The 27,354-nt window shown below is 37.9% G+C and overlaps 1 protein-coding gene across 1 annotated transcript; it reads right to left on the reverse strand.

Annotated features, from left to right (window-relative positions):
- Positions 1-1,273: 1,273 nt before the first annotated feature.
- Positions 1,274-22,879, reverse strand: scn4ab (sodium channel, voltage-gated, type IV, alpha, b). The gene is made up of 26 exons (XM_079456861.1): positions 22,760-22,879; positions 21,485-21,809; positions 21,158-21,278; positions 20,880-20,967; positions 20,638-20,766; positions 18,236-18,327; positions 17,444-17,704; positions 17,269-17,332; positions 16,914-17,055; positions 16,017-16,214; positions 15,718-15,849; positions 15,527-15,638; positions 15,199-15,437; positions 14,919-15,092; positions 13,816-14,172; positions 12,574-12,933; positions 10,485-10,602; positions 10,234-10,388; positions 9,972-10,145; positions 6,342-6,464; positions 5,862-6,143; positions 5,717-5,770; positions 5,484-5,625; positions 5,305-5,405; positions 4,919-5,189; positions 1,274-4,838 (listed from the first exon to the last, which is right to left on the reverse strand). The coding sequence occupies exons 1-26, from the start codon at positions 22,855-22,857 to the stop codon at positions 3,598-3,600; spliced, it is 5,553 nt and encodes a 1,850-aa protein (XP_079312987.1). The 5' UTR covers positions 22,858-22,879; the 3' UTR covers positions 1,274-3,597.
- Positions 22,880-27,354: the final 4,475 nt, after the last annotated feature.

Here is a 27,354-nt window from a genome sequence, read left to right on the forward strand (position 1 = left end):
CAACTCTTGTTTCAAAGGGGGCAATGTTACACATCAATGTTGGAATGCGTTGCCTCCATCCCGCCCACTCTCCAGTTCCACAGGCTGCCCATCACAGCCCTCCAGTCAGCTCATGTTGCAACTTCAGGGGCAGCTGTGGGTTATTGGCTTTGGATGCACCGCTTGTTGACGGGACGGGCTTCTCCTGTGAGTCCTTTGCTTACGGAAAGGCTGAATCCCTGGACAGGACCCTTGCATTCCCATCCAGCCTATTAACGAAGCAAACAAAGGTTGATCGGGTCACATTGACTGACAATGCTGAGGAAAACATTCAGGAGCATGTTAATGAACAAAGTTATCCTGTGTACAATAAGTCAGTGAACTGTCCCTCTTTCAAAACGAGTAGAAATTGTTAAAAGTTTCAGTAATGCAAGATGATCTTTTCTATATCATTAAGAGTCTGTGTCAAACAAACTGCAGCGAGATGGAATGAGCATATTAACACCACTCTTCTTTCAGTGTGAAAGAGATGCATTGACCTTCAGTCCTGAGATCACACTTCACAGCTAACCCCTGACCTCATTTGTATGCACAGAACTCAAGCAGCTGTGATCTAGCGGATGCCGCAGTGGTTTTCCTGCTATGCTCATCTGGTTGGCACGTGTTTGTGTTCAATTCTGCTTGGTAGAGTAACACATGCCTACTTGTCTAGATTGTGAGTGGCCAATGGGGGACAGACTGTCGATTCGGTTTTATATATAGTGTTAAGTTATCTCTACAGTTCTTTGCATATATTTATTTATTTAGTCAGCCCTTTATGGGTTATCCTATACTTTTAAATATATTCCAATGTGAGTATCCAAATGATTGATCTTTTTTCCCAATCTGAATCTTTTTCTTAAAGGGGAAAAAAAGTTTTTCTTAAAGGGAAAGTTCATCCACAGTGAAAAATCATTTACTCATGCTCTTATCATGTCAAACATTTTGAAGAATGTCTGTAGCCAAAAACTGTTGGTCCCCATTGACTTCTGTTGTAAGTCAATGTGGACCAACAGTCTTCTTTTGTGTAAAGAAATTCATACAGGTTTGAAATAACGGGGTGAGTAAATGATGACAGGATTTTCATTTTGGGGTGAACTATCCACTCTAAGGGACCTTATTGTTTGAGCACTAGATGGCGTATGTTTGCCATGTCAACTCTAATACAAGACGTTTTATCATTGTATCTTTAAAATCTATATTTCTTAACCTTAAGTTTTGCTACCAAAATTGTAATCGTAAACAAATAAACAAGTAAAGAGTCAAAAAATGTTTATTCCAATATTGTAAACAGATAAAGAGTATACAGTCAAATGTACAGATGCAAATGTGACATCAACAACATGCATTCAGCAGATGTGAAGAAGTAACAGATGTTGTCATTTTACTGCAGGTTACAGTAAACAGAGCATTTGTATGGCTAGCAGAACAAGTCCATCTTAAATCATTCTTCTTGTATTTATATTTCATTCATGTCGACATTACACAATTCGCTTTATGGTAAGTATGGTACGTAGAAAACAGACTTTTTCCATTGTTGTATAAAATGATGACTTAGGAAACTGAGGAAAACTGAGCAAAACGTTCCTACTTCAGCTATCATTTCATCAAAGTGCTAATTTGGATTGTATGTCTTAAGACCTAAAGAAAAATCCACATTACTTGGAAACCTCAAAATATGGATTATTATGAAGCAAAAATAGATATATTTGCTAACCTTTGGTTTGCATTAGAAAACAATTTAAGGTAAAGAAACCTATAAATATATGTGAAGGGTTGAAGCTCAAGAAACTAAAACCTTAAAAGGGGGTTAATAAACATCTTATTAAACAACTTATATTTAGCGCTTCATTAAATGAAATGAATCTCAAAAAAGTACAAAATGTTACATTTCAAAAAGGTTCAGAAATAAATAAAGCAAGAAATAACTTATAGTAATTTATGTCTATATTAAAGAACATCACAGAGTCTCCACAGTATGAGGGTATTGGCTTATTCTCGTCATGATACATCCATTTAACCTGTAGTTTCTATAGAATACTGTCTTCATCTGTGCACGTTTATCTTATCTGTGTAGATTGGATATTAAAATATTTATGTATCTGCCAACAACTATTTAGTTTATCCAAAGTGAGAACAGCTTTTTATTAGCCATTTTAAGACTGTCCTATAGTGCGCTCTGATGTTATCAAGCAATGTAATATTCTTCAAATCATGGCTGGTTTGTATTGAGGATTCTTTTCATACCTCTATGTAGAATTTCTAGAACTAATGAGGCTGAGGGAGTAGGTGGCCCTTTTCTATTTCATTCTTTATTACTACAGACTTATAAACAACACAGAATTCAATACACAGATGTTTATCTGGCTCAAAATAAATGACAATTAAGGAAAAGTAATAAAAAAATGTTATTCAATAAACCTAGGACTTTATATTTGGAACGAGCAAATAGCAAATTTGCATTTAAAGAAAGGCTCATAAGGCAAATAGTACAGAATCCATATTTACATGACAGCATGTTTAGTTGGGCAGTGAAGCACTAAATTGCATATTGTATTTTTAATGATACATGTTCTGAGCTCATCCTTAACAGAAGTAAAATGATTTTGAGATATTTGTTTAATGCTTGCATTAGGCAGTGATTACAATACAGTGCTATTGTATCAAAAGATCAATGAAATATTTGCTATAGTAAGATCTGTATAAGGCAGCAAGGCAAACCTAATAATGTATGGTTTAACAGTGAACTATTAAGACTAATGCTTTTAAATATTGTTTTTTCCATTGTTCAATTATATTTTTACTCTTAGTGCAAATTTTTAAAGCTACAGCTACATTGAACATTGAAAAATCTTTTTGTAACAAAAATCTCTAATAGTTCAATAACAAAATAAATGAAATAAATGAGTTATTTAAGTTATCTTTAACAAACCTCCATAAAGGGGATTGAAGTATGCAACACTCTTAAAAATAATGGTTCTAAAAGGGCTGTGCAGCAACGACATGGCAGAACCATTTCTTTCCCTTTTAGACAAAGAACCATTTCATTCCTAAGCTCTAAAGTTTTTTTTCACTACCATGAGTCTTTCAGCAACGTTAAGGTTCTGTTTGTCTTCATTGAACCGTACAGTTAGTTTTGGAACCTTTATTTTTAAGAGCGTATGTGTTGAACAGTTAGTAAGCAATGTTGTTGTGCTTACAATCCATAGCTTTAAACCCTGAAAAAACGTTTAAAAAATCCCTTCTGAATTTCTCTAGCGTTCTCTAAGGGTCTGTGGATCAAAAAGATTTTTGGCTGCTTTGAAAAATGCACTACGAGTTCAAGCTTACAGCCCAAACCTTTCCAGTGCCGTTCGACAAAGAGTCAGTGATAGTCTTCTCAAAGGCAGAGTTGATCCGCTAGGATTGCATCAATTATACTGATCAAAATCATTTAAACATCCCAGTCGGGTAACCACTCTTAATTTTCTCAAGCACATGTGTGATAATTCAACTCTGAAGATAAACAAACAGTCTCCTGAAGGGTATCAGTATTGTTGTGCATTCCTAAGGGTTTGTGTATATCGAGGGTGGATGCTGTTACACAATGGACTCTTTCAAGTTCTTTGCAACGTTGGAGGAGTCGGGGATGGAAAAGGGGGCAGAATGTAAGATCACATCACTCTGAAGCTTCACCGCGGGACACTTTGCTTTCTGCTGCTCTTTTCCATGCTGGGGAAAAGAGAAGCCGAGAGCTTGGTCGTCCTCAAAGGCTTGATCTCCATAAAACTGGCTCATTTTCTCAGCTACCATCCCAACTTTTTCCGGAGCCTCCTCATCTTTTCTCTTCGCGTTTGTTTTCTCTCTGTACATATACGAGGCGTGTTTGAGGGAGCGTTTGAGTACGTGCACACGGTAAGCTTTTTGAATTGTGGAAGCAGCCACCTCTTCATGCTTCCGTTTAAGAGTGGTGGTGATGGGCTCGTACGAAGCTTTCGACGGGTTGTTCGCCATAAACTTCTCCTCCATAGTTGACTTCATCGCATCCATCTGACCGGAATCTCCCAGCACCTCTGTTGTAAGAGCTAGCAGGAGGTCCAGACAATGGATCTTGTCTCCAGGGACCATGGGAAGCTCCATCGTGATTAACTTGACCATGTTGGGTTTAGCAATTCTCAGTGGCTCTTTCAATGTGTCGCAGAAATCTGACAACACACTGTAACCGATGAACTGAGACGCGGTGGGATCAAACTTCTCCCAGGTTTCGTAGAACAACTCAAAGTCGTCTTCGCTCAAGGGGTCGCTGCTCTCCTCCGTCGCCACGTTGAAGTTTTCGAGAATAATGGCGATGTACATATTAACCACAACGAGGAAAGACATGACAATGTAGCTGCAGAAGAAGACTATTCCTACAGCCGGGCTCCCGCAGTTGCCTTTGACGAATGAACCTGGGTTCTCCACATTTGGGTCGCAGTCTGGTGAGGCACTGTTGAGAATTGGCGACAACAGTCCATCCCAGCCGGCGGACGTTGTGATCATGAACAAGCACATGATGCTGTTCCCAAAGGTCTCGAAGTTGAACATGTCATCGATGCCGCCTTCTTTCTTGACGTACGCAAAGTTGGACATGCCGAAGATGGAGAAAATAAACATGATTAGGAAAAGCAGAAGGCCGATGTTGAAGAGGGCAGGAAGTGACATCATCAACGCAAACAGCAACGTCCTGATGCCTTTGGCACCTCGAATGAGCCGCAGGACACGGCCGATTCTGGCCAGTCTGATGACACGGAAAAGGGTGGGCGAAACAAAGTACTTCTCGATAATGTCTGCCAGCAAAAGACCTGCAAGACAAAATAATTACAAGATAAGACTTTTTGTGAAGATTATATGATTAACATGAATAAGCAAGAAGACTCCTTACCTACGACTGAAAGAATGACCACCACAAAATCAAAGATGTTCCAGCCGACAGAGAAGTAGTGATAGCGCAGGGCAAAGAGCTTGAGAACGCACTCTCCAGTGAAGATCACAATGAAGAACAGATTAATATAGTACAGAATAAATTCCTTGTCTTCACTCTGGTCATCTGTCTCCACCATCATGGTAACCATGTTCAGGCAGATCAGAACCATAATGAAGATGTCAAAGAACTGCTTGCTGACAAAGTCGAATACCAAGCCTTGACAGCAGTTCTGCGAACATTAGACATGTCCATGAAGCATATTTGATAGAGAAAACTCAATAAGAGTTTGATTACAGAACAAGTTTCATTCCAATGATTCATTGATGAGAAAGATTTTGTCTTACCGCAGGTCTCGGTATTGGTTTCTGTGGCTTCTTGGAGCCAAGTTTTTTCATGGCGTTGTAGTATTTTTTCTGTTCCTCTGTCATGAAGATATCTTTATCCCCTAAGTGCCGAGACAGCCAAGGTTATTCTAATGCAATCTTTTCAAGCATTCAAGATGATAAGGAACCATTGCAGATACTTATCTTTGCCTTCTGCTGGTTGAAATTATCAATGATGACACCAATGAAAAGGTTAAGTGTGAAGAAGGAGCCAAAGATGATGAAAATAACAAAGTAAAGGTACATGTAGAGGTTGGACTCTTTCTCCGGCTGCATTTCAATCTAAGGTGAATAAAAAGGAAACTGACATTGTAGTACACAAATCGGTGTCAAATCTAAAGTCATGTGATGCCATTTCAATACCAATCATTACCTCACGGGAATCCACCGCAGCATACATGATGTCCATCCACCCTTTAAATGTTGCCTACAAGCAAGTTAAGTTGTTTTATTTGTTAACGTTTTTTTTGTGACCTATAAGACTGCAGAAAAGCATATAGTGTGCAGACATTGCTCACCACTTGCAGTAAGGAGAGGTATCCCATGCCAACGTTATCATAGGTGACCTTCAGATTCATCCATCGCACATCATGACCTTCCTCAGCGAGCTCCAAGCACTGAGTCTTATTGTTGACCTCAGAGGGAAGGAATTTTTTTTCGGAGGTTGTGTTGAAGCAGTAGTAAAACTTTCCGGCAAAAAGGTTCACTCCCATTATGCTGAAGATGAGCCAGAAGATGAGACACACCAGGAGAACGTTAAAGATGGAGGGGATGGCTCCTATCAGGGCATTCACCACCACCTGTGTGTATTGACAACATAAGTGTCTGAATTCTAACCTAAACCCTTCAATCTTCTGTCTTAAACAGCCAACATTTGGATTTTAAACTTGAAGGTAATAATAGGGAAATAATTAACAAAAAGCAAGGGGACAATATGATCTTTGAATGACAAGCAGTCGAAATAATATGAATAAAAACAGGAAAGTATGCAGACTTACCCTCATTCCTTCAAATCTGGACAGAGCTCTAAGAGGTCTCAGAGCTCTCAAGGTTCGGAGAGATTTAATAGCCCCCAGTTCAGAGTAGCCTAAAATGTTTGCTGTCAGGCTGATCAGGGACACCTGCAGAAATATAAGTTAAACCTTTTTAAAAACCTCTAATCTCTCACAAAAAGAAGTGCATTAGTGTACTTTTAGCAAGAAAGTTGAATGTTTACTTTCAGTCTTCTTTATATGTACTTATATACTTAAAGCCCCACTGCAATCCGCAACATTATTTGATGTGTTGACGTAATTTCAACTGAAAAATGCAGCGACCCGGCCCCATTTTTCCGGCACACAGTTAGCCTGGCAAAGCCGTAATTATCAGCGTGATAGCCACGTGGTGATAAAGTATATTGAAAAGAATCGGAAGATCTGTGATACCAGTGATGTGTCATTTGAAGCTTGTTATTAACATTGGTGAGTGACACTGGCATTTGTCTTCACCTTTTCTCATCAAGCCGATCTCTTCCACAGAGACTTAACATTCAATATTCTATTTAGACTTGAAACATGCTAAGTTTTTGTTCTCAGCGGATTTGCTCGTATGATCAATGGATATGATCAGTTCTGTGCTTTCGTGTCTCTGAACCGGAGGACCCTCACATTGATTCGCTCGCACAGAGGTGTAAAGAGTACCCGAAAACCATACTTGAGTAAAAGTAAAGATACCATGTAGCGAAAAAGTTACAAGTCACGAATTCCAAAACGACTTGACTAAAAGTCTTAGAGTATCTGATTTTAACAGTACTTGAGTATTTTACTCAAACTGAATGTAGGCTCAAAGCAGCACTAGTCCTCAACACTTAAGAGAGATATCAGTGAAAATTGAAAAGGTTACTCACGTAACCCTGTTTCACCAGAGATAACAGGAACTAGCATTGTGTATAGCAGAACGCTATGGGAAAACTCCTGTTTTATCTGATACTGAAGCCTATTGGTTAACCTCTGTGGCGTTTGGGCCCACCATTTTGGGCTGTACCGCACGGCTCTATAAGTCCGGGCTGATAACCATTCAATACCATATTCGACTAAAGTGTGATGTAAAGACTCGTTGCATGGAACTGTAGCACTCACCAGACCTCACCATATGTGCACTAACACAGCAGTATAACCGAATCATATCAGCACATGCAGAGGCTCATAACATTTAGTGTCCAAGCCCATATCAGGCAGATAGATCTGCACTCACAGGGCAGGCACATCCAGACTGTAAAATCTGGGGACGTTGGACGTCGAGGACCAACCGGCCGTCGCACAAATGTCCAGTGTAGTTTTCCCCATAGACTGTGCCCAGGAGGAAACCAGACCTATGGTAAAGTGGGTTTTCACCCCAATGAATTTGTAAGCCACCGTGATGGCATGAACAAATAAGCTGGATAATAGCTGCTTCGAGATTGGCAAACCAGAAATGTGGTCAACGAAGCTTACAAACAGCTGTTCCGACTTTCTGTAATGAGCAGAGTGGTTGGTGTACACTCGTATTGCCTTGACTGGGCATAGCAGGTGCGGTGGCCGCTCATTGTTCTCCGAGGGGAGAGCGAGCAAAGAAATTTAACGATCAGATTGTGCTTCCCGACTGAACGACTGTCTATGGTGACATGATTTCCGCTATAGCAACCATGTAGACTTTTAAAGGTTGAGGGGCGAATCTTGGAGGAAAGACAGAATGTGAACTATCTTACAGCTTAAATCCAGCAATTCGCCCCAGTGTTCTCTGTGCCTGTGACGTGCGCAGCTCTGACCGAGTGGATATTCCGTTGAGCCCAAAAAAGGAAGCAACTCACCAATCTGTTCAACGGGCAAGATCGTAACCCTCTCTGCTGATTTATAAGTGAATCCATCGTCATGCTGTCCGATCATACCAAAACGTGATGGTGTTCCGATCGGAAGTGTCGAATGCTAACATCACCGGCAACATTTTCGAGGTGATTGATAGTGGATATCTGTGACGGGGAAGTGTCCATGTGCCTGACACGGGTTTGCAGTCGCACAGCGCTCCCCAGCCCATCTTTGAAGCATCCATCATCACCACTTTCCTTCTACATACCGAGCCGAGTTCCGTGCCTGCAAGGAATAGGTGAGGGGATTTCCGGGGCAGCATACTTCTCGTGCAGTCATGCGTCACTTTGAGCTTCAGCTGTCCTGACTTCCATGCTCGAGGCAGGACTCTCGCTTTCAGCCGAAACTCCAGTATTCGCATGCGGAACAGACCCAGTGTAATGAGCAGGGATGCCGCAACCATGATACCTAGCGTTCCCTGAAACTTCTTGAGTGGGACGAAAAACCAACTCTGAACGAAGTTGCAGAGCGCTTGACTACCGAGGCGCATTCCGGCTTTAGCCAGGCTAGAACCCGCGTAAAGTCGAGCATCATGACCAAAAATGCAATTTGTTGAGTGTGGGTTAACAAAATCTTGCCAAGGTTGATTTTGAACCCCAAATTCTCCAAATTCTAAATGTGCAAACAAGTGGCTGATAGGGGGCGGGACTCTTCTAATTCTAAAGCTGATTTAATTGCACGAGAACTTTGACCAGGGGCTGCAGTGTAGAGTGATGTCATGGAATTTCTAGATTTGTCTGAGCACACGTGACAGACTGTCAGTTTTGAACAGTTATATCTTCAAAACAGGAATTTTGTTAGTGCGTAGGAGCATATAAGTTTATTGACGTCCTTAAGGCTAACTTATTTTTATAAAAGGATAAAACTTTTATTATGATTTCACTGGGGCTTTAAGATTACACTAAAGTATAGTTGACCTAATACTGACAGAAAAGTAAATCTAAAGTATATCTATATACAGTTTCTAAAAGAAAAGTTAAAAGAAATAGTTAGTTAGTTATAGTTTCAAGCCTTTTAAGTATACTCAGAACATAGATGTGTTTTCTCTTCTGATAGAGTAGAAGAACTAACTTTCATAAGTAGTTTACTACTTTTATTAACTAAAAACTAACAAGTATTGAACTAGTAAACTCTCAGTATAATTACAGTATAGGTTCACTTGTAGTGTAATTGCAGTACAAAACTAAAATTTAATTGTGTACTTGAAGGAGTAGTTCACTATAAAATTTAAATTTCATGATAATTCACTCACATGTCATATAAGCCATCTGTGTTTATTCTTCTGTCGAAAACAAATTAAGGCTTATGAGGAAAGTTTTCCAGGGTTCTTCTCCATATAATGGACTTGGACTGGGAGCTCAAATAATCCTCAATTTGTTTTCGACAGAAGAAATAAACACATGGACGGCTTTGTATAACATTTGGGTGAGTGAATTATCATGAAATTTTTATTTTATAATGAACTACTCCATTAAAGTGTACTACTGCTGTGTTTACACCAAACACGAGGAATTGCGTTCCTTGCTCCTCATTACTCGTTATAATCCATGTAAGTTTCATTTTACAAATGTTCAAATATCAGTTCTACATTACAACATTTATCATTGTGTGTGTGCTAAATAAACTCATGACCTTGATGTTGCTTGTGCCACTGTCTAACAGATGAGCTACAGGAACACTTTATTTGTACCTTTTTATTATAATTGTAAATGTGGACCTGCAGGATGATGATAAACAAATACTTACATCGACGATAAGAAAATCCAGCCAACACCAAGCATTCGTGAAATAGACTTTGAAACCATAGGCTACCCATTTCAGAATCATCTCAATGACGAACACATAAGTGAAAACCTGATCTGCATATTCAAGGATGATTTTAATCGTTCTCCGTTGTTCAATGTAAATGTCCTCAAATGCCTGGTAAAAAAACACATATAATATGTGAAAACTGTCCATTACATGGACTCTTGTTGACCAGCTATAAATGGCTTATAGATTTACTCACCAAAGCCCCACTGCTGAGCAGAATCATGAAGACAATAAAGGTTTCAAAATAGTTATGTTCCACGATAGCAAAGCAGGCCTTACGGATGTTCCACCACACTTTTCCTTTACCTTCCACAATGTCAAGATCCAAGAAAGGACATCGCATGATACATTCTGGTAATGCAGACAAAAATAATCAACCTCATGTCATTAAACTGAATAAATCTGAATAGAGTTAAAGAGTGATATAAGTGAGAATGTGTGTCTCACGCTCCGTGAAGCAGTCCTGAGGGATGGTTAAATCCTCTTCAATCTCTGATTCCATATCTTGTTTGTCAGGGGCATTGTCCACTGTGCTACACGTTGAAGATTCATCACCATCTTTTATCTGCCCAGATGAAAACATTACAGCAGGGCAGTTTTATCTAACTATTACAAACAAACCAATATCATTTCCTTATCCAGAGTGTTCAATCAGTTTGTTTCTATTTTTCCCAAATTCCACCTTTTGGTTCAGTTCACAATGTTTTTCCTCTCATTTTTCTCTGAATTATTCTCAGATATTTTTGGTAGTCTTTTTCAAAATCTGCTGACGTTGGTTGCACTATTTTGGCTAATGCGCTATTGTGGTTTCCCAGTTAGAGAGATCTTTTTCTAATTATTCGATTTCCTTTTTAGCAAATATTTTTATAATATCTACAGTATGTAATCTGCAGACAAACTTGTCAATGGCAAAGGCATTATTTTGGCTAGTGCACTATGCTAGTTCCACAGTCCCATTTTTTCGGCTTTTGATCAGAATTATAATTATTTTGGTAAGTATAATATTTAAGTCTACTTCCAAAATCAGCTTACTGTCTTTTCAATGGAAAATTGACTATTTGGGCTACTGCAGTTTTTGGTTCCACAGTCTCATTTTTTTATTTTTTCCTCTAAAATATTATTTGAATTATTCTTTTTTTTAAATACTATTCGTAATATCTACTATTGTACATCTGAAATCTGCTGACAGTGTTCTTAATGGCAAATAAACTATTCTGGTTACACAAAGTCAAATTTTCCTTGGATTCTTCCTTGAATTATTATCTATTTTTTATTTTTGATATGAATTATGCATAATATTTATGCATAAATTCTACTTCCATAATCTGCTGACAGTCCTTTCAATGGCAAATGCAAGATTTTTGCTAATTTGGCTACTTTGGTTCCACAGTCACTTTTTTCATTTTTATCTCATTTATTATTTTATTATTCTTTGAATTTATTCTCCCATTTTTATCAATATTCTGCAATAATAGTCAAATTCACCTCCAAAATCAGTTGACAGTCGTCCAAATGGCGAATGCACAATTTTGGTTCAACAAAGTCTTTCAATTCATTCAGCAAAGTTTTTTTTCAATTTCAGAGGATTCTCAGATTTTCTCTAAATGATTATACAGCCATTATACAGTATATGCCGTTAGTCACATGCTCTCTAAGTTGCCTTCAGCTATTTAATAGCTCATAATAGCTGATCAGAATTTATAAAAGCATTAACTGTATGGCAATAATTAATTTGTCTAAAACCGCATAACCCATTATACTACAAATGCCCTCCCAACAAGCTTTACGGAGAAAAAGTAACATCTGATCGCGTTCCCTGGTGAAAAATATCACACAGAAACATCAGATTTCTTCCCTCAGATCTAAAGCGACTGTTCACACGAGAAGCATGTACAGCCGGCTCCTTGTGTTCGTGTTCCCTTATGCTGACACGTTGCTGGATGAAATGCAAGGCTGTGCGACACACGGGGCTTGACATGTCAACTGTGTCACCTGATCCACTTCAGAGGCATGCCAACAAGCATTGCTTAATGAGTCAGACCCTGTGTGCTTCAATGAAACAAATCTCAAATAAAATAAACAGAAACAAACACTATAGCATTTATAATCCCGGTTAAATTGAAGATAGGAGTTTATTTTTTAGAAAGGCAGTGAGGTATCTCTATGCTACTTCTGACAGGGGTCAAGAAGTTGCTCGGCAAGGTAACAAATCATGCTGCGCTGGTGCTCTTTCCCACGCCCTGCCTTTGCCATTCCTCAGACATACTCTCTAAACAAGAGTCTGAGCAGATGACCCGCAGGGCTCGGGATGGACTTTGCAGGTGTCGCAGTGTTCGGGACACATGTCTCGGTGTTAGAGGTGTTGATGGAGGGTTGTCAGTAGACACACTGGCAACCGGTTTGTCTCGCGTGATCGTATTTGCATTGACATGAGATAAAAAACAGCAATTTGATGCTTGCTAAACGTGCTTATAATGATATTCTGTGCTGATGTTGCAGGTAAACAAACATGTGAAAAGTGAATTAAACAACTCACTTTCTCGTCTCCATCAATTGCCTCTTTGTCGCCGTCTTCCGAAATACTGTCACCTTCATCGTAAGGGCTGTCCAGGTCAGATTCACCGTTTGCTATAGGCACACTGATGATTGTCGTACTGGAAGTATATATGTCCTGTTTGGAATCGTCCTCTTTATTATCTTTCCCGGCCTCTTCCTTCGGCTTCAGGCACAACAATTGTCTCACGTGCCCGATGACAAACGCTTTAACCCAGTCGATGGCTCTTGTGATTCTAGAAATGGCAACGAGAAGATTGTTTGTCTCTCCGTCATCATCAGAGGCCGCCACGTTGAGCCCGCTAAAAGAGCTGAGCAGCAAAGCCAAGAAGAGATTCAGCACCTGTTCATCACCAGAAAAACATTGTGTCAGTCCAAAAACTTTAGTGTCACTAAACTTGTTTTAAATCAAGATCTCTTCTCGAATAGGTTCTTGAGTACAGATTTATGTCTTGAAGGTTTTTGAAATTTGAGCTTGCTCTCTCTTGAAATAAAGTCCTTGGATCTTGCTTGGGTGCCAAGAACTTCTACCAGTGCAAAACAGAACTAGTGCAGTGTATACGTTATTCCAATATACATTGTCTTGCAATGCAAACCTTTAGCCATCCAAAACAAAAAGTGATCACTTGAATTGGCTCTTGGTTCGGCACTCAGGTTTTGTTACCTCACACATAAGCCAGTTCCTGTTTGGTCTATGAATAACCGAAACGGAAACCCCACTAGTGGCATTTATAGTAAACGGGTGTTTGATACTTGTATTAATATGGTGTAAGTAAAATTAACCTCCACTGAGAGGACTGCATGGTCTTGATCCATGCAACTTGGCATTTCATGTTTGACTGATCTGTCCTTTATGGCATCCCAACCATCATCTGCCTCGACTTGCTGATGAATATCAGAACCGCAGGGGGGGTTTCCATGCATATGTTAAATTGTAATTTGATTTTGAAAACTCTTGTGGGTGGGCTTCTCTTTAAAGAGAAAAGGTCAGGATTTGTAGTTATTGTTATGTGTCATGCCAGAAGCAGTTTTTGACTGGTCTCTCAAACAGCAAAAGACTTACTGATATCCTTAGAGCATCATGACAACCTAAATTAGGTCTAATATATATTTTGGTCTAATATTGATAAAAAAGAATAAATAATAGCATTTATTACTGTACATCCCAATGCAAAGCTGAATCTATAGCTTAGATTATAACAATTGCCCTGTCTAACCCACTCACCACCAGGTTTCCAATTATCATGACCATCATGAAGACCATGATGCACATGGCCTGTCCAGCCACCTCCATGCAGTCCCACATGGTTTCGATCCACTCTCCACACAGTATACGAAAGATGATAAGAAACGAGTGGAAGAAATCCGTCATGTGCCAGCGGGGCAGCCTGCAGTCCTCTGAGATCTTACAAACACAGTCCTTGTAGCTCTTTCCGAAAAGCTGCATCCCTACCACGGCAAAGATGAAGACGATGATGGCCAAGACGAGGGTCAGGTTTCCAAGGGCTCCAACCGAATTGCCGATGATCTTTATCAACATGTTAAGGGTGGGCCATGATTTTGCCAACTTGAAAACACGCATCTGCCACCAAGAGAACAGAAGGCTTACTCTTTTGCATTACCTCAGGTATTACATTCAGTAGTATTAGTGACCAAAAATAATATGAATTATGGAAATATAATAAAACATTTTGAATATTGTACAACATATAATATAGAAACAATTCACATACATATTATTCTGTGTATGTAACTTGTTCTTCATTTTCTCTTCTTTTTGAGGGCCATTTCCATGTAAGCTGCATTATTGCATATAGAGCCGCGGAAAATATTACGAGACTATTTTACAATTATTTCATTTTTTTCTGAATTTACTGATAATAGGTATGTGTTTTTGTAAAATTCTCATTTTTGTTTCATTCTGTGAACTTCTTACAACATTTCTCTCAAACTTTAAATAAACGCATTGCATTCATTTGCAGAAAAATACAACTTTTTTTCAGACCTCAAATACTGTGAAGAAAACATGTTTAAAAATCACTTATTTAAATAAATACATTTAATTATCAGACAAATTGATTATTAATCTAGTTGTAAATAGATTATTTGTTAAATCAAGATGACTCGCAGTACCTGGATTAGCCTGTGTTATCAGCTTCATCAATATAAATTATATAATACAAATGTTATATCTTTATAATATCAAATTATTACATTTTTCATACATACATTTTAATAAAAGGTTTCTTTATGAAGGGGAATGTCAATGTGACAATGTTTTCAATGTCTAATGTAATAATATCATCCAGACAACATTGTTTTACCCACCAGACGGAAGGACCTCAGCACAGATAAGCCCTGAACATCGGCCAAGCCCAGCTCCACCAAACTCATGGTCACAATGATGCTATCAAAAATATTCCAGCCAACCTGAAAGTAATAATATGGGTCTAACGCAATGAGTTTTAGAACCATCTCTGCCGTGAAGATACCCGTGAAAACCTGCACAGGAAGAAATATCTTCCATTAAAATGCATATAATGAACCATCCAGCATTATAATTCACTTTTAAAGTAACACAAACGATACAAAAAACATGATGCTTTACCAAGTTCCCCACAGTCAATATATTTTCAAAGCGTTCAGTCATCGGATAATGCTCCATGGCCATAAACACTGTGTTGAGCACAATGCAGATGGTGATGCCCAGGTCCACCAAAGGGTCCATTACAATTAAGTAGATAATCTTCTTGAATTTCACCCACGGTGTGCAACAATTCCATTTCAGGAATATGTCGGAAAACTTGTACCAGCAGGGAGGACATGGCCTTTGAATATCCTCCAGGTCTGGTGAATAAATGGAAGAATTACTGAGTCAAACACAACACATTTTATTTGATAAATAATCTCAAATTCATTTGGATTAAATAAATTACCCTCTAAAGTGTTTTCTGTAGCGCTCATTGCACTTTGTTTTCTTATATGTGCGCCAGGCACTTCGAGGTAGGTCATACTCCCCCTGGATCCGTTTGTAATCTCGGTAGTCCACTAGTGAGAATCATTCGCAAAATTAGAAAGCATGTGGGTAGGAAGACTACAAACGTATAAAGGACGTGGCTCCACCTACCTCCCTACATGAAAGAGGTTTCAGCGCGATGCCATCAAAGTCATGATACACCTTTCCATCAAAGCTTTGGTCATCTTCATCTTTCTTTTTGCTGCACAGTGATGTATTACTGCCGTGTATTGCATGCTTCTGCTGCTTGACAAACCAAAACCTCATATGAAATCCAAACAAATACAAATGCTTTAACATTTAAAATGGTTCTTTGAAAGTGCTGCCCACATATATATATACACTAAACGCAGCATTCTTACTGTTTACACAAAAACAAGTTTGTGTGAAAGTTTTAGACTGTGACAAACCTCGGATTGTTTTTTGATCTGTTCCAGGATTCTTGCGTACTCTTCCTCCTTCTCTTTAGCTTCTGCCATGGTGGCTTCATTCTGCTCTGCGTACGCCATCGCCACCACAGCCAGAATCAGATTGATGAGGTAGAAGGAGCCCAAGAAGATGATGATCACAAAGAAGATCATGTAGGTCTTTCCAGCGGCCCGGAGGGTCTGGAATATCCACAACATAGTGGTTAAAGTAAAGACTGACCTTAACTTAATAGTACATTAACATTGTGGTAGAGCATTGTGCTGGCAGTGCAAATGTTGTGGGTTCAATTCCCAGGGAACACACACATATTCATTAAATATGCATGAATGCTTGAATGCATTGTAAATTGCTTAGGATGAGAGCAGCTGCCAAATGCATAAATGAATGTTCACTTCTATAAAATAAATATTTGTTTTGTTAAGCTGTGATAATTTAGATTAAATTCTTACATTTATTGATAACTTAAATGTCAACATGTGTTTAAAATGATCAAATGTAACTTAATATAACTAACCATAAAACAAATTTCTTTATAGTATATAAAATACTATAAGCACTAATATAAATACAATATAGAATATTAATACCAAAACATTGTAAATTAGCAACATAACAATAAACAAATAAATAATAAAATGACAAAAGTTTGTAAAATTCCTAAATATTGGACTTGAAGACCACAAATATAAAAATGAAATCTAGTTCAAAATATGAATAAATCTTAAAAAGCAACATGAAAATAAACAGAGAAACAGTCAAACGAAAAAAGTATAAAAAACACATACAAATAAAAGCTTGGAAAAATATGAATAAAACTACAATAAAATTGAAAACAAAGCTAAAATCTGCCGTGACTGCCAAACAATACTCAAACCCACCAACTGGAATAAGTTTTCCCAGAAGTCTTGAGTCATTAGCCGAAAAAGCGCTAAGAAAGCCCATGCAAAGGAGTCATAACTGGTGTAGCCAAAATTTGGGTTTTGGCCGGCCTTCAAGCAAATGAATCCCTCAGGGCACTTCCTGTAAACACAAAAACAGTAAATGAATCCTTTATGACCCATATACGTGTATATACATATTTATTTAAGCCATTTCACTTAGTTATTAATTATTGGTATTATTATTGGATTTACACATTTCTAATCACCATTTATGATTAATTCTGTAGAATAACCCAGGGAGAATGACTTTGTTATGCTAAAACAGAGGAGGTGTTGTTTCTGAAGAACATACCCTGCATCAGAACTGTTTCCACAGAGTAATGGATCTGCATGGTCAGGCAGGTAGTAATAATTCCCTGGAGAGCAAATGATAAAGCATACATAAAGATAAAAAAAATACATAAAGGCACAGTGTGCAGAAAGTGATGCAGTCACGTAGATTTTTATTACTGACGTAAATAAATCACCTGGATTATTAATGTATTTCTTGAAGTTAAAAGTGCTGTTGACTTTTTCCGTGTCATTAAAGCTTGTGTGATTGAAGTCTGCACTCAGGGTTTCATTGGTTTCAAAGGTCGGAGGCCAAATGACGCACTTTTGCCGCAGATTTCCCATGAAGAGTTGCAGGCCGATGAGAGCAAACACGCTGAGACAGAAGACAGTGAGGATCATGACATCTGCCAGTTTCTTCACTGACTGAATCAAGGCTCCAACGATGGTTTTCAGACCTGAAATTCACAGTTGAGAAATGAGTTTATGTGATGGCATGATGTACAGTACAGTAGTTTATAGTTCGTTCTGTAATTTATGAAGTTTAGCAGTATCTAGCGGTGAGATCGCAAATTGCAACTAAAGGCTCACTCCACCCCTCCCTTTCGAAGCACTACGGTGGCTGACACGGGACAAAGATGTTGTCACTTTTTTGCATCTTTGCTGAAGGAGACAACGTATTTATGAAACCTGCTCTTGGTCAGTTTGTCTGTTTAGGACTACTGTAGAATCAACATGGCAAATTTCATACACTGTGGATTTAGATAGAAATAGCTAATTCTAAGGTAATAAAAACATGACGCCTTATTTTGTAAGTTCTTCATATACACTTCTGAAGACATACGTAGTTATACATATTATATAGCATTTCTGTCAATAGCTCCACCTACGAATTACACACTGGACCTTTAAAAGAATATAAAAATATTTTTTCTAGTGGGCAGCTGTCATATTTCCGGCCATGATAAATTGCATGTTACAGTATATACCTGGAATCACAGTGATCGTTTTGAGGGCACGGAGAACACGGAAGGTCCTTAAAGCCGACACGTTTCCCAGGTCCACAAACTCTGTTAGGTACCTGTGAATGAAGTGAAGTCACACTTTTCATCTATAACCACTGATATTGTGCCTAAACTAGAGACATAAAGACATTCAATAAACTGATGAAACCAAGATCGTAACACCTTTACATATTTCAGGTGGACATTTTTATTGTTATCTTAACGCAATTATCTAACAGTCTTCAATATAATAATTCCATGCATTGTCATAAAACCAAGTACAATGAAAGCATTTTTACTCATGAAAGTGATTTTAATCTATGCAAACCACATTAAAAATGAAAGTTTTTTCGGTTCCATTAAGGTTTTGTAGCATCAGATCACAGATACTTATTAGTGTTGTGCTTTCCTTTAGGAGTTTGGTCTTTTGAGGAGTGCAGAAATTGCAAGGGTAAGAGATATGCTTCAGTGTAGAGTAGACTATATTTAGCTTAAGGCCAACAGTCAATCACAGAAGGCAAATGGCACCATTATGTGTGTACTATAAACCAATAGCAGATAAGACGCCTGTTTGGCATGTGGATGCCAGATCTCATAGTTTATTTATAGTGCTTATGACTACAATCAATTGATTTCTAGACAAGTAGTGAGGGAGTCTTGAAAATAATGTATACAATGATGTTATTTTGGTATTAACATCTGTAGAGAATCTTAGGGAAAATCTACTACCAGAAATAATAATATATTGGGGTAACACCATAGACTGTATTAAACATGGACATAGTGTCCCGTGAGATCACCCGTAGGTTTGTGAAGAGCAATATTGAAGCCTAAAGTGGGCGGAGCCGGTCGTCGCCATCTTGGCAGCTCGTCACTCCCAGATAATCGAAAGGGGCAAAATGAACCTCTACAGTACATATCGGCAGGTAAAGGGAAACTATATGCAAAGTTTGGGGAATAAAGAAGTCAGGAAATTGAAAAAAAATATTTATACTGTAAGTATTTTAAAATTAATGGATAACTATTTAATATAGGATTGCATGACTTGCAATTTTAAAAACTATTTTAACATGCACATACACAGCATTTTTGTAATCACAATGTACCCATTAATAGGCTACCGTGGATATTATTTAAGTACAGCGTTCTTATTTTATTATTACAGCAAACACGAAATAAGGGGAAATTATGTTTTCGGTATTTGTGCTGCACGAATGAAGCACTCAGACTGTCTGTCAACTGGAAATTTGACTTTTGGATTTATTTTTATTAGATTGATTTTAGGATTGTTGGTCACAAACCATTTATTTTGGTTATGAGTTATTTTGATGAGTTTTAATGTGTAAAATGTGCTAAATCAATGTCGATTTTTTGAGACAATAATTTGGTATTTCAATAGTGATTTGGTTTGAATGTTTACAGTGTATGGCATGCAGTTCCCTCATAAATCTATTTTTGTTTTCCTTACTCTTACTCAAACTTTGCACATTGTTCCCCTTTATCTACAAATATGAACTGTAAAGGAACATTATTGTTACAATTAGTTACGCTGTAAATCCTGCTTAATTATGCGGTAGATAAAAGCGTGACCGAACAATTATCCACATACACATTCATTATCAAAATCACAGTCTGTGGTAGTAAGGGCCAAAGTGTGAAGCTGTGATTAACTGCTAAAAATAGGTCTGGAAAGTGATCTCATCTTACAAGTGGATGAATATTTTCATTCGGCTGATCTGTGATCGTGAAAGGGAAGTGAAGGTGGACGGAGAAACGGAGAACACGGGTTGTCTTCAGAGGACCAGGGCCTCATTATGGTTTGGTGATGCTGTAAACACGTTGACTTCTAACCTCTCACATCTACGTGGGTATTTTCACAATGTCAGAAGCTCATCCCCTGCCTCTGTCTAATGTGGTTGCCAAACTTCAACTCATGAGCAACATACCCTGACTAAGCATAAACAAATTAGTCCCACACTATGCCAATTATTCGGTGAGGCATATGATCACGGGAAGCACTGTTAAAAATAAAGTCACAAACTGTAACCGACCGAGTTAATACATCCATTTGCTGTTAACCAGAACAGGGAGGGTTTAAATGGCAACATTTTAGAATGTAAGTTTAAGAAGTGTTACATCTTAGAAGTAAATATGAATCATTTTAATGTAAATGTTGTTTCTTCAAATAGATTGAGAATAATTTGAATAACTTTAAGATCAATTGCTTAAAGGGACAGTTCACCCCAAATACTTTCATTACCAACTTAACATAAGGGACATACAGCTTTTGTCCCCATTCCCTTTAATTTGGTGCGAATAAAAAATATTTGTGTTGGATATTTTGATTTGTGTTGGTCAATTCACAGTAAAAAAGGGGCCATACATACGCCATGGTGATGACAATGAAATCCAGCCAATTCCACGGGTCTCGAAGGAATGTGAAATCACCAATGCAAAAACCCCTGGATAACACTTTTACCGTTGCCTCAAAGGTGTAAATGCCAGTGAAAACATACCTATGGCACAGGGAAAATGGAGACACCGTCAGAAAAGCAAATTTCCTCAAATCTGTCAAATTGTGCTTTTTTAGGAATTCTGGGAAACTTTGTTTTGGAGATGTGATTCTTACTCTACTGTTTTGCTCCAGGGTGGTGGGTCACTCATTGTCATGAACACACAGTTTGACAAGATGGTTAACATAATGACCATGCTGAACAATTTGCTTTGGAGTAAAGGATCGTTTGGAAGATAATTTGTGTTACAATAAAAATAATTTCCCGCTGCATAATGCTAAGTAAATTAATTCAATACATTTCACTCTTTCCATTTTCATTTTCTCTTATTTATAGTATTAATATACATTTTTTTAAAAATCTTAACACATCTCTTGACTGTTTTCCGAAGGATATGAATGTATGAGAATTCGGATGGCTAATTGTCGAATGGTGCTAAATGGACTCAGAATGTAGCAGGCAGGTTCAGCATTGAATCTGAATATTGTATTTCCTTTGGTGATCACAATGAAGGTCTGCAAAACAGAGAAACAGGCACATCAGTGGGAAACTTCTATAATAGTTATTTGTAATTGCAGACTTCAATTTAAAACTAAAACCATAAGCTTTCTTTTGAAACTCTAATGGATACATTTGAGTCATTCTTATATAATATATATACTAAAGACTACATATGATATTTTTTGGACATCAGAAATTGAAAGAATGCTTTGTCACTAACTTTCTTTGCTTTGTAATACGGATCCAACTCCTCCAGAGGCACATTGAGAAGCTTTGATGGGGGGTCTCCATAGATGAAAGGCAGGACCTTTCCTGCCTCCAAATCACTGCTGGGTTTGGGCAGGTCTTCCTCATCCACCTCAATATTTTCAGCCTTCATCCGCTCCTGCTCGACGGCCTCCTCTGCCATCCGTCGCTCGATCTTGGCGAGCGACTCCTGAGTGAAGGGCCGGAACACATCTGGGCCTGTAGGAGGGAGTAAACTCGCCATTTTGGCATTCTGCTTGGTCAGAGATGCCACCACCTCCGGGTCCTTCAACTGTGACCTACAGGGATTAAATGGAATTACGTGGTCGAAGCAAATATAATATAATTTTTGCATCCTCATGTTAACAGCTTTTCTGTAGCTCAGTGGTAAGAGCGTGGCACTAACAATGCCAAGCTCATGTGTTTGATCCCAGGGGAATGCACATACTTAGAATCAAATGTATAGGATAATGCAATGTAAGTCGCAAAGCGTCTGCCAAATGCGTAAATGTAATGTTAAATGTATAGCTCACCCAAATATGAAAATTCTGTCATCAATTACTTACTTTCTTCTGCAAAACACATTTTTTGAACATGTTAACAACCGAACAGCGGCGATACCCATTTACTTGCTCGGTTTTGTGTCCATAGTGAATGGATACAGCTACGCTAACATTCTTCAAAATATCATCTTTTGTGTTCTGCAGAAGAAAGACGTCATACAGGTTTCAAATGACAAGAGGTTAGTAATGATGACAGAATTTTCATTTTTGGGCGAACTATCCCTTTTACCCAGAACCTATACCTGTACATGAAAGATATTAAGTTATCTCCAATGTCTGCAACTATCAGTCGCCATTGAGTTTCACTCTAAGGGAAAAAGAGCAGCTTCAACATTCAAATAAAATGTTTCAACATAACCAGTATTCATGTTATTTAAAGTCACCACAAAGACCTTTGTCCATCACTGTTCATATTTAATATAGTTTCAAGACAAGAGTCAAATTCTAAAAAAGCATGCGAACAATTTTTTGTTGTGTAAAGTTTTTTTAACAGCAGAATGTGCATACAATAAAATGTTGCTAGCATTGCATTTTTTTCACACCGAACACATATTTGTAATACAATACATTATTATTAAGGCATAACACCAAACGAAGATTGCAAAACAAAAATGTAAACAAAATAATTCCCCATTTATATCAAGTGATGTTTATCGAGCCATCTCGTGAATATTTTCTAGACTTACAGCTGATGAGGCGATAGTTTAAAATTCTTAGCTCTGTTTGGGTGAGCAGAACGATTCCGACGCCAAACCTCCAGCAGATTTATCTCTCTTGTAGGCATGACCGCTGTTTCTTCAGTGTTAAACGCTCTCAACCAAAAGAAGAACAATGTTCAGACTGACTGCTAATCTTTGTGGCCATCTGGATCAAAAAAAGACACCGCCCCTCGCAAAAATGAAACAGTTCTCCACATAAAGATTTCTTTTTTTTTCCCAAAGGTCAGTGTACGACAGAAAAGTTCAAGCGGTTTTCAAGAACTGAGCAATTCTTGGAAACATCATCTATTGACAGTATTTAGTCCCTGACAATAATCCCTGATGTGTGTGTTTAATTTAGACGGTTCAAAGTGACAATATAAACAAATGTTACTGCACATGTGCATGGTTGTGGACTGCCCTTAACTTCCAGTACGCATTCGCAATAATTGCGTTCCTGTCAATTATTGCTGAAAACAAGCAAAAGAAACAGAGAAGAACCGTTACTTGGCAACACTTGCCACTCCAATATTCTCAATTTGGACCAAGCTCAACCGCAAGATGTCAACGTCCCATACGGTTTCTTTAAATGGGACCCAAAACTATAGGACCCATTCAACATATTTCTTATTTAATCAAATTAACATACAACAATATTCAACAAATCGTTTATTGAGTAGAATTATTATACAATAAAAATATAATATAAAATAATATAAACATAAATTAAATGATATACAAATAGTTATATTTATCAGACACTAGCCAGACCGACAAACACAGACCGGAAGTTAACTGCAGTCCAGCCGCGCACGTCAGAAGAAACGGTCTATAAATAGAAAAACACCTTTGCAGTGGATAAGCTGTTAATCATTCATTGGTCCTTTAAAATATATTTACATATCTAATTATGCCAAAAAAAGATAATTGGTTTAATTTTGATAATGCAACACGTTTGCAACATATTTATCACATCTCTGTTTTTTATGATATGCAAGAAATGCATGTGTTATATTACAGCAAAATAATGTGTGATTCTGCCATCTGTGTGATGATGACAGCTAAATCCTGTAAAATCCAGCATTCAGCTCACCGCATCTTTTCAACATGTAAAATCTCACAGCAATTAAAGGGGTCATAAAAGAGGAGATACAAGCATGCACAGTAAGGGGAAAAAACTGCGTTTTTTAACCTTAAATCGTGTATACATATTGAGTTACATATAAAACAAATGATAATGTTCGTTTTAGCCGTGTCATATGACTCCTTTAAATTTACATAGAAGAAATATGAAACTTTTTAGAATCTGCTCGCCAGGTGTTGAGACCCGTGTTTATGCCCATCTTTAAAACGCTGGTAGAGAGCCAAAGGCAAGCTTGGGTCATTCGGCTATTACACAACACCAACTCACCTGTTCTGTTAGGAATGTGATACAACTTATTGTCACTAATAAGAGTCTGTTATGTTTAGAAGGCCGACACCCCCTGGTAAACAGGTGCTTGGGTTTTCACATAGCGCTTAAGTGAATTCAATGAATAAGTTGTGAATCGAAGTGACGTTAGGGAATCTGGTGTAGATGAGGAACCGACACTGTGGTTCCTCAACAGCTGCCGTGGGCCATCAGCGCGCGCTACGGCGTCAGGTTACTGGTGAGTCTACTCATTCTTGCCATGCGTTTGCACGCTTATATCGTAGCGATAAACAAGCCCCGCCTCCTGATACATTCCAACTCCGCCCACCTTACCACTACATCAGCTCGCTTGGTATTTATCCACGAGCTCAACACTACGCACTTCACCTATCTTCTGTTATTCCCCCCGATGTTTCAATGAGTGGTCTGCCGAAGTTTTTCATGATTGTTTGGTCACATTTTGGGTTTTGAGGTTATCTTTCATATCAGATGCAAGAGACAGATGACCACTGAGGTTTCCCAACAACTATTGAGCTTCACTTCACCAGTCTGTTTTTTTTATGATCAAGCACAGTTTAAGGGCCCCAGAACCGTTTGCTTTCCAACATTCTTCCAAATATCTTCTTTTGTGTTCAACAGAACAATAACATTTATATACTATCGTCTGTCAATGGTGGTTTGGTTACAAGCATTCTTCCAAATATCTTTCATCAGAACAAAGAAATGTATGCAGATTTGGAACAACTCGAGGATGAGTAAACGCGTGGGTGAGAATTTTTATTTTGGTTGAACTGTTGGTTTAAACTCACTTTGGATTAAATAATTTACCAAATGCAAATGGAAGCAAAGTATTTGCATTCATTTAATTACAGTTCTAATCTTACTCTTTCTTGGACACGCACGAGTCAATGGGTCAGCGTCAACACACCAAATCTTGCATTAAGGATTAAGTAAATGAGATTGTAAATGGCATCAACTCATTAATGTTTATAATGGATTGTGTCTTTGTTACAGCCCAACCAGGTCTTTAGAGCTTCACATCAGCAGTTTCTGCTCCTGACTAGTTGCCATGTAACAAACGCTGTAAAGCCAGAGACCCTGAGGTGAGACCTGAGAACCAGCATCTCCTTGACAGAGATGGAATAAAAACAAACTCAAAAAATCGAAATCATCCAACCTTACAATAAACAGACAGGAGTGATGTTACAGATGGCGAGATGTTTAACATGTGTTTACGCCATTGAACAAATGAGCAAACTAAAATAAAGTAGATAAAATAAAATGACAAATACTAGCAAATATGAGATTTGAGAAGAAATTATTAGGAAATCAAGGGTCTTCAACAGGAAAACCGACAACCCTGAGGGGTCTGTGGTGGTACGGCAAAGGATCCTAAAATTATGGTTTGATATCAAATATTTTCTTCAAAAACTGGCATTAAACAAAAACGCCAATATCAATTTATAAAGATATTGAAACAAATAAATGAAAAGTATTAATATAAGAACGTTCCCACATTATTGTTATACAATAACAGTATACGCTTTTTCATCCAAGGAATAATTATTTTTATATCCTTGACAAAGTAAGCATCATAAAATATTCATAACCATTTGTATGGTTCAATACCCATAATTTATAGCAGGCTTAATTTTATTAAGGGTCACTGCTCCCCTATCCATCAAGGGGTCTTTAGCCGAAAAAAGATTGAAGATGTCTTTTGTAAATCACTTTCCAGATAAATTACAGGAAGGGAGTATTTTTTATAAAACAGAGTGTATGAGCAAAACACAAAGACCAAATAAGGTGAAGATATTCCCAAGCAGGGGAAAGTCCACAGTACAGTGCTGAAGAGGTCAGATGTTTGAGAACATAAGGCATTTATTGTTCAAAAAGTCATGCGGGAGGGTTTACGGCTCAATTTCTGAGCCACACATTCTCTTTCTCCCACACATGAAAGCTGGATATAACATATCAAAAAGAGCTCACATTTTTTTACATTTATGGATTTAGCAGATGCTTTTATCCAAAGTGACATACTGGGCTTTTAAGATATACATTTTATTAGTATGTTTCCAGGAATTTTAATCTAATGCCCTTACAAATTGAGCCAGACGGGAAAAGATGTTTTTTGTCTGTTGTGCTATTTTCAAGCACATCTACTCATTTAGCAAACATTTCGGTAACACTTGAAACAATAAAGCTGTTAACATCAGCACGAACTGAGCAATATAGTTTTACATATTAATCTTTGTTAATGTAGGTCAATGTCAATACAATTTAGTTAATTGTTAATGTTAGGTCATGGTGCATTACATTTGTTTAACAATTGTTGATTAAGAAATTGTAAAGTAAATGTAGATAATAAACAAATACAAACTTATTGTAAATTGTTTCTAACATTTCTGAAGTCCTTTACAGAAAGTACATTTTAAAATTCTCTTACATGAAGTGACCCAGTTCTAAAACATTTAGAAGCTTAAACTGGATTTTGACTATTAGTACAACAACATAAGGTGCCACATACCAGCACCTCCACACAGTCAGGCCAGTGAATTCAGTTTAGCATATAGAGATACAGTATATAGAAAAGCTCTGAGTAATCCCTCTGCTGATGGAGCACGGTCATATGACCATGTTTATGACAGAACACTTTGTGACAGCTATGAGTGGCCACTATACAAGCCCATCATCCAGTCGCCGATGGGTCGGGCAGCCCGACCGAACTCACAGATATGAAATGCAGTACCAAACATTCATCAGCAGCCTGTCATAAAAGCACTTATAGCTTTGATAAAGAGACGCCACACAGAGAGCGTAGTGTTGTTGTAAAGGACCTTTGTAAAGGACAGACCGCTTTTACTACTGTCTCTTCTTGTTAACTTATCTTCTCGCTTTTGTTTTCTTTCACATACGGTACACACGCTAGTTCTGTTTTTTAGTGAGCTGCTCACTGTCTAACCTATATGTTGGCAGCATCCTTACAGTCTACAAAGGTGTCTTACAAATAGAGCCATACTTGGAATTGGGTTAAATACATCTAATATGAGAATGATGATGATATGCTAATACACATACATTTACAAGCCACAAGTTACCAAGTATTTCCATATTTTAAATGTTGAATTAAACATATTTTCATTTATAATATACTTTTACTTCGTCCACCATC

This window comes from Barbatula barbatula (assembly GCF_947034865.1).
Source record: "Barbatula barbatula genome assembly, chromosome: 5".
In the NCBI taxonomy this organism is placed as follows: domain Eukaryota; kingdom Metazoa; phylum Chordata; class Actinopteri; order Cypriniformes; family Nemacheilidae; genus Barbatula; species Barbatula barbatula.